This window comes from Zootermopsis nevadensis, unplaced genomic scaffold (genome assembly GCF_977971745.1).
Source record: "Zootermopsis nevadensis isolate Lab colony 2312 unplaced genomic scaffold, Znev_1.0 Znev_ptg000031l, whole genome shotgun sequence".
In the NCBI taxonomy this organism is placed as follows: Eukaryota; Metazoa; Arthropoda; class Insecta; order Blattodea; family Termopsidae; genus Zootermopsis; species Zootermopsis nevadensis.
This window is the reverse complement of record NW_028259163.1, coordinates 5527781-5541224: the sequence shown is the minus strand read 5'-3', so window position 1 is coordinate 5541224 and position 13444 is coordinate 5527781. Positions and strand designations below refer to the sequence as shown.

At 35.2% G+C, this 13444-nt stretch overlaps 2 protein-coding genes across 4 annotated transcripts in view; one reads left to right on the top strand and one right to left on the bottom strand.

Moving 5' to 3' along the window:
• Positions 1-291: 291 nt before the first annotated feature.
• Positions 292-11046, bottom strand: eIF2Bgamma (eukaryotic translation initiation factor 2B subunit gamma). Of its 3 annotated transcripts, none has more exons than XM_087359503.1 (11): positions 10801-11046; positions 10273-10435; positions 9402-9556; positions 8234-8399; positions 6700-6895; positions 5718-5839; positions 4487-4680; positions 3619-3848; positions 2505-2608; positions 2001-2057; positions 292-1855 (listed from the first exon to the last, which is right to left on the bottom strand). In XM_087359503.1, the coding sequence occupies exons 2-10, from the start codon at positions 10424-10426 to the stop codon at positions 2005-2007; spliced, it is 1374 nt and encodes a 457-aa protein (XP_087215629.1). In that variant the 5' UTR covers positions 10427-10435; positions 10801-11046; the 3' UTR covers positions 292-1855; positions 2001-2004. The 3 variants fall into 3 exon arrangements, with proteins under 3 accessions (XP_087215629.1, XP_021929311.2, XP_087215630.1); XM_022073619.2 differs by having other exon boundaries at positions 292-849; XM_087359504.1 differs by lacking the exon at positions 10801-11046 and adding an exon at positions 10584-10791.
• Positions 11047-11499: 453 nt separating this feature from the next.
• The window catches only part of LOC110834432 (uncharacterized), a 337206-nt gene continuing 335261 nt past the window's right edge, over positions 11500-13444 (top strand). The window contains exon 1 of the mRNA XM_087359488.1: positions 11500-11890. The gene's annotated coding sequence lies outside the window, so the exon portion shown is untranslated. The remainder of the gene's footprint in view (positions 11891-13444) is intronic.

Genomic DNA, 13444 nt, shown 5'->3' with positions numbered 1-13444 from the left:
ACAGTGATTATTTCCTCAAACAGCATTAGAAAGCTGATCTTTGTAATGGAGAAGTGTTGTGTTTTCTTTGAGGTATGGACTAAATTCTTAACTATTACTTAAGATGAGTTTCAGCTTCGAAGGGTTAATATTTGTATTTGGTGGAGCAGGAACATTATCAGAACATACACAAATGAACCAAATGTTAAGGTTTCATTGTCCTATGAATACGTTAAAATTAAGTTCTGACTAGGAATTGCTTGAGGGCTGAAACATGGAAGGGGGTGCACAACGGATCAAAGATCGTCACAGTTCCAGGGCTGTTAATTGCTCTCCCCACTTTATTTAATTAATTCACATGATGAAGAATTGAGATGAAATTATCAAAGTATGAAGTACACTAATATATTAACAAAACTAATAAAAAATATTTGCTTTAGATAAACAGACCACTCAACACGCATGCAATATATACATACTTTCATAAGATTAAATGTATATAAAGTAAATAATACTTATTATAAGACATAATATTCCAGAAATGCCTACAATAGTGCATTTTATATTCAATAACATATGATCACTGAAGATATATTAATAATAATAATATATTAAATCTAAGGACTTCATAAACAAATGTGAATATAAATTCCATACTAGTGGTTTAAAGTTAAGTTTAATTTAGGATCAAATTATATCATATATTTCAGAAGAAAAATGTGTTACAAATAGGTGATGAATTTCAGCTGGCTGCATAAACACCATGACCAACAGACTGCCATTTGCTGCTAGATGACGGACTTCTTTCAGTATCTCAATGACACGATCGCTAACAGTTGAATTGCTTTGGATATAACTTCATATTTTTTTCTGTTGGTATGAAGAAAGCCAATGATGTTCTTAACAACAAAAATTCAAGATATTGTAGGTGCGTCATATTGTGATTTATTTAAATAGTATTAAAAATATATTAAAATTGGCCGTTAATCACAATATAAGATAATTAAAAGATTAAAATATCATTTTTTTTAATATCATTTTTTTTTATCAAACTTATAAACAAAAAATATGCCTTAATGATAATAATATTTTACTTAACAACCCCATTTTTAATGCACTCCAGTACCTTGACCCCAACCCTGACAAACCACCTTTCACCCACTAGCACCGCAGTCGGTAACCAGCCACGATCCGATACAGTATACCTCCAATCTCTCCTAATACTGCTACGATATTATTTCTTGGGTAAGTTCACATGATTAATTTCAACTATTTATTTTGTTTTCTATATTCAATTTTCATTAATAGTATTGAAACCTTTACTTCACAGTCCAATATACACAACATTGGCATCACTACGACATACAATTATATTAGTGACATGTGACACAACAACGGATGAAGATACAATATGAAGGACGAGAAAATGATAAGAAAAATGAAAACTAAAAATCATTAAAAATCAGTAATTCAGTTAAAAAGTTTATAACATAACACCTGATGACGGCTCTATGATAGCCGAAACATGTCGTAAATGTTCCATATGTAAATCGAGTACTCGATACGGAACGAAAAATGATATTTTAATCTTTTAATTATCTTATATTGTGATTGATGGCCAATTTTAATATATTTTTAACAAAAATTCAAGCAGATGAATATTTTCTTTATTTGCACAATTTTCACCCATTTCATGTTCATCTTTAATGTTTGGTTATTGCATTAAACACTAGGGTGTGGTGGTATCAGGAAAAATTTTTGTGGTACTTCATATTTGCTATGTAAAACTTCTGGAGTGCAGCTTTCAGACGAATTATGTCTTCTGTCACCGAGTAATTACTCCCTGCAGACTTCTTTGCACATTAATCTTCTTCACCTGGAATATCCATTTGCAATTGCTTTTTCCCATTTCATCAGTAACCTAACCCTTCCATAGCATTTCTACACTAATTTCTCCAATAAGTGAGGTTATAAATTCGTAGAAATACTACTAAAATACATTGGAGAAATGTATTACTTACCTTCTTAAATTTCCATCAAACAATTAACATCAGTCAGCACCTCATTTGTATGCTTAGCTGAAAAACAAAACAAACATGACTCTCTCTCTCTTATTTACATTTATGATAAATTATGTGTACCAAATTCTACTGAATTTATATGAAACAGAAGACGAATATGATAATATATAAGTTTGATACTTAAATTATTCAGATTTGCATTGACCATATTTGTGAGGTAATTTAAATTTCACACAATGAATTGAGTTTTTCATTTACTCTTGACTTGTATCTCTGGGTTCCATAAAAGCAGGAGACTTTTTGACTAGCTGAGTGAGCTTCTGAATAACATTACACCATAGAACAAGTTTTTGATAAAAATAATGGAGAAAACAATTACTTTGGTCCATCTATAATACTCCTATTTTTTTCAACATTATTTTTCATTAACAAATAATCGTAAATTTAATATTGGGGGGGGGGGGGGGTGGAGACAACCTTGTAATAACTATATAAGGACTTTACCTTGGGCAGCTACAGTGTGGTGGCTTCCAACCAAGCAATTTTTCAGTTCAGAATTGGCACAGACTTCCACCTCATCACACAGTACACAATTAGTTAAAACACAGCTGTAACAGATATATTAACAATTATATTTTTCATAGGGGTAGCTGTGACAAAATAAAACATAAAGCTCTGTATCACCATTTCTATGTTTATATCTGTACTTTATAACTATTAAATCATTGAATACATCTCCATGAAACTTCGTATAAACGTAATCGCATTGGAAGTCATTCCACCTTTATACCATAATTTTTTAATTCCCTGTTATTAGCAATACCAAGATGTTAAATTTGGTATGAGGATGTATCATAAACACTGCTATAGATTATGTATAAATTATTCTATCTTGCAAGTTCAAAGTCTCACACATAGCAACAGTACACACTTTGAGGTTATGTCTGACAATCTAAACCAATGCAAATTATGTACAGAAATAAAATCCTAAATTTAATTATTTATTTATAATTTATACAGGATGAGGCTAGGTAGCTGTCGGTATAGTGACTACGGGCTGGACGACCGGGATTCGATCCCTGATGGGGGTAGAGGATTTTCCTCTAACCTCAATGTCCAGACTAGCTCTGGGGCCCACCAATGGGTACCAGGGTCTTTTCCGAGGTATAGAGCGAGGCTGGGATGTGACGCTGACCACTCACCCCCATCTAGTGTCAAGGTTAAGACTGCAAGCATCTACACGGTATATAGTGGGACAGATTTACTTTTATAATTTATGCAAATGAAATCATTTAACAAAAATAGGCAATAAATGATTTCTGTAACTTATTGTCCAATAATAAGAGAGGGTATAAAATTGGGCATTACATAACTTCTGGATCACTACTTTCTGATAAAATTATTTGGAATTTATTTTCAGTTTGCCTATGTACAGATAGTTCACGATGTTTACTGTCCGAGAGCTGTCGCTGCTAGAACGATACTAAAAGTATAACCTACAAAAACTGACAGAATACTTTTTATACCACAATAATGGATTATTTAAATGTTGTGAAAACATTATTGAAAACACACATTTAAAAATCTTATGTTTTAAAATAAAACTCGTAAAAATTACCCCTCTCGGATCTTAACGCCGTTCATTAAGATGCAGTTTGTCATTCGCACTCTGGATTCAATTTGACAATTTGCACCAATGTTACAGCCCTTGATAGAAGTTTTGTCAGCAATGCTGCTATGTTCACCAACCAGGCACGAATCATCCATCTGGGTCGATTTTATGTCACTAGTCGGATGGACCAGTATCAGCTCACAGCCCCCAGTGACGGACTCCCATCGCTGCTTAATCTGCAAGGTTATGGGTTTATTTTAACGGAATGTTATTCATGATTATAATGTCATTTTACGCAAGCACAACTCTTTAAGATTTGTCATCGTTCATTTGAACTCATAATTATTAGTTTATCAGATGTGTGACTTCGGATTTTTGGGGTGAGTCGTGTTAAATGTCGAGAATTATCCAACATATTGGCAAACTGCAGTTGCCATCTTCAGGGTGAATATGTAGTGGCTGGGCAGTTTTTGCAAGCATTATATAGGGCAGGCTGTAGGTGATGGGTTGCGTTTGATGGTGCTGATTGGTGGAATGGAAGAATGGGGTGCTATCCGATGGGAGAAGAGGAAAAGAGGTGATGAATTTATTAACACAATCACACTGAAGATGATGGAAATTGCAATTGTTACGAAAATTTTAAATGTTTCACAAAATTTCACTTGGCTCATCTCCAAAACCTACGGCCACGAAAATTTTAGGACGGGCGTTTCTCAATGTTATACAGTACTGAATAGAAGAAATAAATGACAAACTGGGTAACGTGTGAAAGAATGTGCCTATTTTATCTGTGGTCCAAGATTTAAACTCAGAAATGCAACAGTATGTGATGTGATCTGTATTTATTATAGTATTCTTGAGTATTTTAACTTACTTTTCTGTTAATATCGCAGTAAGCAGCTACTGTATTAACTCTTTTGCCAAATTTGTCCATAGGTGCCAAGAAAGCGTAGCAGCGAACGGGGTCACCATGATATGCGGGCTTCATATCTCCGCTGTGATCATTGTAACTTGATAACTCCCTGATCATGTGCACAAGGCCATCTTCCTGAGCGAAATGGAACAAATCTGCCAAACAGAATCATGAAGTACGTAGCAACATTTCTTATAAATAACTTGAAGACAGTTTATAAAACATTAAACACTTTTACTACAGAAATGAAGATTTGGTACTGAAACGAGACACGATATAGGCAGTGGAATTATTATACGAGGTGAACGTACAATGAAATTGAATTTCTCATGTTACGCAGTCACACACTGTATATTAAAGTCTGTTTTGCTGGTCAGCCTTTAAGCGCTTGGTACAGAAATACAGTGTATGCTGTGCATTAACCAACTAAGAGCCTGTTGTTTGTTTGACTGTAAACAAAAAATTGTAATGGAGTACAATCGCATTCAGAAATGAAGGTATGGAACACTTGAGATAGCACAAACTACAGACTCATGTTTTCAATTATTTCATGGTTGTTGTGCAGGACTAGAAACCATAAAAAATTTGAAGGTATTCAACATTAACTCTTTCAAACAGAAAGGAAGGAAAATAAAACATACAGAAAGTTTACAAATAGCCCAGTTCCATCAGCTTTAAATTTAAAAAACTGAAACTTTTGCTGTTTAATAAAAAAGTAAAGTGAAACTGTCCGACTTTACGCCATGTAGGCGCTTTGCCTAATCATTCTTGACCTCGGCACTAGATGGGGGTGAGTGGTTAGCGTCACGCCCCAGCCGCGCTTTACCCCCGGGAAAGGACCCCGGTACCCATTGGACAGGGGGCTGGGTAGGCCCCAGAGCAAGTCTGCATGCAGAGGCTAGAAGAAAAAATCCTCTGTCCCCACTGGGGATCAAACCCCAGTCGTCCAGTCCATAGTCAGTCACTATACTGACTATACCGATACATAATTTATGAACTATGACTCAGATGACGCCGAGACATAACATTACTCATTATTAATAACTGACAAGTGTAATACAGAAAGAAGGTAGAAAGTCAGGCATCACAGAAACCATTATGCCCGACAGTGGAGGTGTCATCGCTAAAGAAACTGCTCTATTCAAAATTTGTTACAAGTAACGCAAATCTTCAATACTCCCCCCTACATTACCTTTCCTATCATCATCACAAAGGGATGTATTGGCATCATTATCCTTCCTTGCTCTGTTTAGTTTTGATGATTGTTTCTTGATGATGGAAGGCATCATATCACCTTTCAACGTACTAAAAGACCTGAAAAAAATTGCACACATAACGACATTGAAATAAATGTTAACTTTGTAGGACGAGGTTTACGCGGCGGTGAGTCCTAAGTTGGCCGTCTTCTGGGCTGTTGCGCCATGTAGTCTGGTAGAAGTTTACCAACGTTTCAGAGGTCCTCGCTGCCTCCATCATCAGGGTGAATGAGATTGGGAGGACATGTAGAACATGTGGGGATAAGAACGTGTAGAAAAGTTTCATTGGAATGAATGAAGGAAAGAGACCACTTGGAAGATATAGGCAAAAATGGGAGGATAATATTAAAATTGATCTTATGGAAATGGCGATTCGAGGTGTGGTTTTGAATCATCTGGATGAGGACAGGGACCTATTTCGGGCTCCTGTGAACACAGTAATAAACCTTTTGGTTCCTGAAAAGCAGGGAATTTTTTGATCAGCAAAGTGGCTGTTAGGTTCTGAAAAAGGTGGTTATCTCAGTGTTTGCCTGGAGAGACTGAGGAAAAGTAATTTATGACAGCCATTCTCTGGACTGAGGTCTGAACCTGAGTGCTAATCATTCAGTTACAACTTTCGGTGACCATAATTTTATTCAAAACTGGAAATTAAAAGTACGAGTGTGGGTTTGTCACCAGTGGTATGTTGTTACTGAGCACAATGAAAAATAAATGAATTAGTTAAAAATTTATTACGAAGAAGGCAGGACACGAAGGACATAAACCTATTGTTCCTTACAAATTAAATAAGATTGAGGAGAGCAAACCAAAGAAGGTACATTTTATTTGTACAACAGATGTCCCACGCATTCCTCAGGATGTCCATGAATTCACTCACATAAGAAATATTAATTTAAAGAAATATCTTCAAATACTCACTTTTCATATACTAAGTAATCTACAACCCACTTTCTGATAACATAGAAATGAGCATCAGTAAGCTGGCTAAACATTGAGATACTAGGATGTTTTCGTAGCAAACGCCTTGGCAGAGATACTGTATCACCAATATCCGAACTTGACGCCAGAAATAAAAGACGAGAGGTTCTCGTATCCACACCGACAAGATCCCACTCTGTGGAAAGAAAGAATGCGATGTGTATGTTATATATTGAACATATTGAACTATTGTTTTAAATTTATAAATAAATTTTTGTCAGTCACCCAAAACATTTTATGGAAAAACAGACAGATGTAAAAGAATAACTGAAAAATGACTTCCAATCTGAAATTGGTATGAAATGCTATAATACATTTTAAGGATAATAAATTAATAAAAGCAGCTTTCAGCAAAACGAAACAGTGGAATTTTGCAACACAAACAGCAGAGCCCAAGTCAATGAATAAAGCCCAGAAAAATAATTTTACGATCTCTGCACGTGTGCCTCTGGTAGTAAACGGTGTGACAGTGTCCTTCCGTACATTACCTTTCCGTCATGTAACGTCAAGTGGCAATATCGTCTTGTATAATCTTGTTGTACAGTTATGTATGAAGGCACGCTGAAAAGTAATGCCTCCATTTGTTTTCTAAGAAACAAATACATGTAGCAATGCAAACTAAATTGCACTCAATCAATTACATTTTCCTGCCCTTTATATATTCCCACAACAGATACAAAAGAGAAAACATTATTTTACAGCATACCTTTGTACCTAAATGTACTACTAGTAATAATAATCCGTGGCGTAACAGCCCTCTGAGAGTCAAAGCTGACTAGCTGGCTGCTGGCCCACGTTTACATGCCTAAGCAGAGGTGAACGATCATCCAACCAGATATAGGGTGACGTGTGGTCAGCATGACGAACACCCAGCCATTGCTAGCTTTCCTGACCGGATTACGCTACTTATAGTAGCTCCCCAATTTCCTCACGATGCTGGGTTGACACCTGTCGAAAATCTCACGAGAAATTTCTTTCCCCGAGACTCGAAAGGAGGAATGTGAACGTAGAAGGGATTTGTTTTTCAATTTATGCAATTCCACTCGCTGTGACTTTACTTTGAAAAACAACTGTCCCATAAATTGAGAAGTACCTGTAATTTCACAGTTATATGTGCCTATATGGAGTCGCTAAAATCAAAGTTTTTAATGCCTAATTCTTAAAGAAGCCATCACAGTGGCCGCGCGGTCTGAGGCGTGGGCCTTGTGCCGCTTGGTCGCTGGGACCGTGGGTTCGAATCCCACTCAAGGAATGGATGTCTGTACACGTCTTTCTGTGTTGTGATGCCGATCCCTCGTCCAAGGAGTCCTACCGAATGTCCATAGATCGAGCCAACGAAAAGTTGGGACCCGCAGATGCTCAGGCACCGAAGAACGGGTCATGTAATATAAAAAAAATAAAATTCTTAAAGATTTAGTTATAAGTCACACATTTTCATTGTTTTGAAGTGTATTTGGTTCTTCATTTAGATTACCTGGTTTCTGTTCTGCCTTTGGTCCTGGCGTAACACATGTGGAATCTGAAGACTGCGGATGGAAGAAAAGCGCCACGATTCCTGCCGAATGTTTTCGAAAAACATCCAACACTGGATGCAGACTCACGTCAGTTACCATATCACAGCTCACAATCAATATATCAGACTGAAAATCAGGTAAATATGATTGAAGTTCAAATAAAAGTACAAATCATAGCGGTGAAAATTTAGACTGTGATAATCTGGACTGACAAAACTTCTACCTAAAGATGGAGGTAGCGAATTCGTCTGAATCATTAGTTGCCATGACTACATGTTTTGTAAGACAGGATATTACAAATCTGTTACTGTATAATGGTCCTTGGCTGGTGTGACGAAGGCAGATAAAAATAATAGGAGATAATAAAACAAATTCCTATGTTGGTAACAAAACTGTGAAGGTTGACACTTACAAAACTATTGGGAATAAATGTTTATTATTGTTCTATTAGATTTCTCAATGTAAATAATTAATATCTGTTTAAAATCAATTTATTATACCTGAACTTTGTATAGGAAACATATTAAAAACTGATGTTTTATGCTCACTAGTATCGCCTCATCAGAATCATAAAACATGACTTTAAACGCATAGCTATCAGCAAATTCTGACCCTAAATGGTACATGTCTGTAGGTAGATTTGAAGAAGCTTACAGCGCAGCCAAAAGCCAAGGACCACCATCAAGTAACAGATCACGATCTAAAGTTATGGACAATTACACAAATTCAGGAAAACCAAAAATTTGTGGTTACATAATTTTATGAAAAATGGGTGCTTGTGGGTTATCGAGACACATCGCTTTAAAAATAGGTTAGGTTAGGTTAATGTGTGTGGATAAATGACATATACTTGAAAGTTATTATATTTTATTTCAATAAATGACAACTAACCTAACCTCAAATCCTACGTAAATAAAATTTTCTAAGCTGGTACCTTTGAAGTAGATCAGAACTTCTATGAGACAAAAAATGACTACCGCATTTTTTTCTTGGTTTATTACTGACATTTTCTTAACCGTACAGAATTTAGGCATAACACGTGCATATTTTCAGATGACAACGTGTTGATAGGTGTCAAAGGGAATAGAATCGCTAATATTATGACAACTGGACTATTACATAACAAACCTTGATTCTATCACTTAAAAACCGTACTGTATCAGCAGTGCCCCAATCTTCATCAGCAGGAATACCAACAATATCCAAACGAATTTTTAATCCACATGAATCAAGCGCAGTTTGCACTTCTGATCGCACTTGCTCTACCACAACCAATATTGCATCTGAAGCAAAATTCATTAGACAATGTAAATACACACAATAATGACAAAGGTTAATTAACACTTGTCAGTGACATGTCAGTTCCAAGTTTTGTCTGTGTGATGTCCAACATGGTAACATCATCAGATGTAGTTTAAATGGAACCATAAAATCACATGTTGAACTGTATGATTTGTTGCATCCAAAATATTGAAACTACACATAAAAAGGTGGACTAACATCCTTGACAAAAGAGTTACAAGAAGTGGTCAAGCCACAACAACGGGAAGGAATTGCAAATGTGTAGATGTCTTATGCTTTTTAAGTGGTTATTTTCAAGAAAGAGACACTACAGGAAACATTCTGTTAAAGATCAACAATAAGAGTGCAGAATAATCAAGAAAATCATTTGTCACAAATAACCATTGGAATAAGGACCACTCTGCACTTTTAAAACCTCCTACTGATTCTTTTCCAAGTTCATGAAAAAAACAAAATTGCCAACCTCAAGAAACAGCTGCATCAACATTTAACAGATGGCAATAACAAGGATCTGACACATCACTGATAAGTGTGTATCAACCTCAACTTTATGTCCAAGTAAAACCATGAAAAACTTAAATCAAAATCTGACCCTGGGATCTCCCAAATACATAGCAGAAGGGCTAACCGCATACTTGTTACATTCGGTTTCACTGAAACTGTGTATATGCTACAAACTGTAATTTGAGAAACATACCTTTGATTCCTGTTCGTTCAAGTAATTGCAGTGGATACCATACCATTGGTTTATTTCCAATAGGGAGGAGACATTTCGGTCTTCCAGCAGTCAAGTCAGTCATTCTTGAACCGCTCCCTCCAGCCATAACAATGGCTTGGAATTCGCGAACCATTCTGATCTCCTGAAAGGAAAATAACACTGTGCATCGGCCTGATAGGTAAATTTAAGATGTGGCAACAGCTGCAGACAGCTCTATTATGTACTGTCGACATCAATATCAATTTACCCACAAATACTAAAACCTCAAACTATTAGTAAAATATACCTACCTACTCTTACAACGTTAATATTTATAGGTATGATTGTGTGTAATACTGACATGCAATTATTCAAGCATGTTTACACCATCATAACCTATTACAACAGTGTCCACAGCCACGAAGAAAACAGACATTTTAAATTTGTGCATAAATTTCGACGCCGACCAAAGCGACCATAACAACCTTATTGTGGACAAATTATAACACTATTTTATTTCATAGATACCTTATGCCTAGGGATAAATATATTTTAACTCCAACGAAGCTATAACCACCATAGGCCTAGTTCCGTAATACAATCTGACCAACATTAAACAGTTATTTGGTCATATCTTTTAGTATTGACAATTAATGCGCAAGCTTGGTAATGGTATTTTATTAAATTATCTTTAGTTTCAGACAAGTCTATATAGTCTGTCAATATTTACGTCATTATTTATAAAACGTTTTACAAACAAATGTTTCTTAGAAATTCTCTTCGTGTTGTCCGCACTGGCGACATGCGCTAGCACTTACTTCTCATATTCCATAACTCTCTCAGAGATGGCGGGTACTGTATGTAAACACACACGTGCGCGCGCTCACACGCACTCACCCAGTCATTGTGTATGTAGAGGTGAAATTGAGAAGGAAAAAGAATTCCGTTTTGCGTGACAAAATTTTGCGAAAAAGTGCAATTATAGTACACTTGAATACTGTCTTTGAAATATTATACGAAATCAAAACAAACGCCGTTTCCTGTAGATCAGATTGTTTAACGTATCCTTTTTTCAGTACCTAAGTCCATCAGCTACAAACGTAATTTACCGGAAACTGCTTCAAAAGGTATTTTTGCTAAAGCGGGGCAAATTATGAATGGAAACAAAATAGGCTGAAAGCTAGAAGCCTTGATTTGTGTTTTCAAACCATAGATGGATGCGTTGCTATTTTCGTCGCGTCGTGTTTATAAAATGGTACATCGTTCCGCTGTTTCCATTCAACGGGATTATATCCTGATATTTTTTGTTATCCTACTTGTTGTTAGATTAAAATATGCGTAGTAAACAGTAAACACATTCAACTGTTTAGACAGGAAACAGCTGTAAATGTACCTCGGGACACGTTTCCGAACTGCGGCGGAATTACCCGAAGTTTTAGTTTTCAGTCTTCGTAATGAATATAGCCAATGCATTCAGTCCGGTGTGGAAACAAACGTGCGTTATTAATTTGATACTTTAAGTGTTCCAATAATTGGATAATATTCATTAGATCGTGTGCATTATTATTTTGGCTATTAGTGCATATCAGCACATCAAGGAAATTAGTGATTTGAGTCTGTAAGTAAAACATTTTTTATCTCATTGTGATGTTTTGTCTTTAGAGGAATATTTACTGCCCATGCGCAGAACCTGATCCCAGGTTCTGCGCATGCGCTATCACACTAAAAGCTACTGTCTATTCTACAACGTAATATAATCTTCAGGGCAACAGCTATCTTTGAAATGTCAGTTAACATCTACCAGACCTCACGGGCTACAACCCAGAAGAAAACCAGCTTAATACTCGTCTCCGTGAGAACTTGAAATGTTATGGTGTCCGTTGTCAGCAGTGCGTGACGAGTTCTAATACTGCAATTAATTTTAGCCTGTTTTGGGATAATATACAAAGAAGTAACATTCATTTCTTACATCGTTTCATAACAAATAAAATAGTGTCATTAATACTTAATTCCAGTTTATTAACAAGTAAGTCTGATGTTGTTTCGAAACGATTAATAAGAAATCTACAGCGTTGTCAAGGAATGTGATGAAAGGGTCTAACGTTCTCAGGGTAATGAATATGTCGTTCTTCTGGGTTGTGACTCCGTGTGGACGTGTATGTAGACTAACATCAACAAGTAATATAGAAGTTTATTATTATTATTTGCTATTGGAAAATATTATAATAAAACAATTAAACTGAATTATTATTATTATTATTATTATTATTATTATTATTACTTATTAGTAGTAAATTGTTTGGCACCAATAACTGAAAAATTTAAAGTAGTTTACTTACATAGTTACAAATACAAGATCCGTAAGGCGTAAAGTCAATTAACATTAAACAACCAGCCAACCAACCAACATTGCTTATTACGTAGATAAATGTGTAAATACGAAATAACTTATTGTTATCAATTATCGCTGAGTTGTATTCAATAAATTGGCAGAGTTTACTTAAAACTTTGTTTTTCAAATAGGTTACTATGTGTGAACTGCTAAATTAAGTTTTTTCACATAACAAGCAGACAGTTTTAATAATCTTTGCCTTAACTATGAAATTTCTAGATCAATTGTTATTATTTAGTTGTATTTATTATTTTATTCTTATGCTGCATCTGTAATTGTCTGGCTGTTGATGCAACAGACTTCAAATAAAAAATTGAATTGAATTAAATTACGTAATATGGCAAGAAATGTTTATGCGTTTTAAGTGTAATTATATTTCATTACTTGGGGATATGTAACTCATTAAATATTCACTTAAATAGAGATGCGATAAAAGCACTGTGTGAATTATTTGAATAATTTGGCCGTTGGCCAGAACTGTGGATGGAAATGGAATGTTAATTGATGCGTTTAATAATTAGCAGGTCTTTAGTTACAGGAAAACCTAACCTACTTGTGATTTTCATTACCCGTTGCTTACAACTACAATTTTACACAAAAGGATCAAATATTTATAATTGTTGCAAAACTCAATAAATTACATACATTTTCAAGTACATAAACCCCTATGTACAGATTTAATAATTAGTTTAGAAAGAAAAATAATTTTAAATTAACTAAAGATTTATTTTATTTGTTATCAACTTGAATTTTACATTGGAATACGAACAACAATTTTGT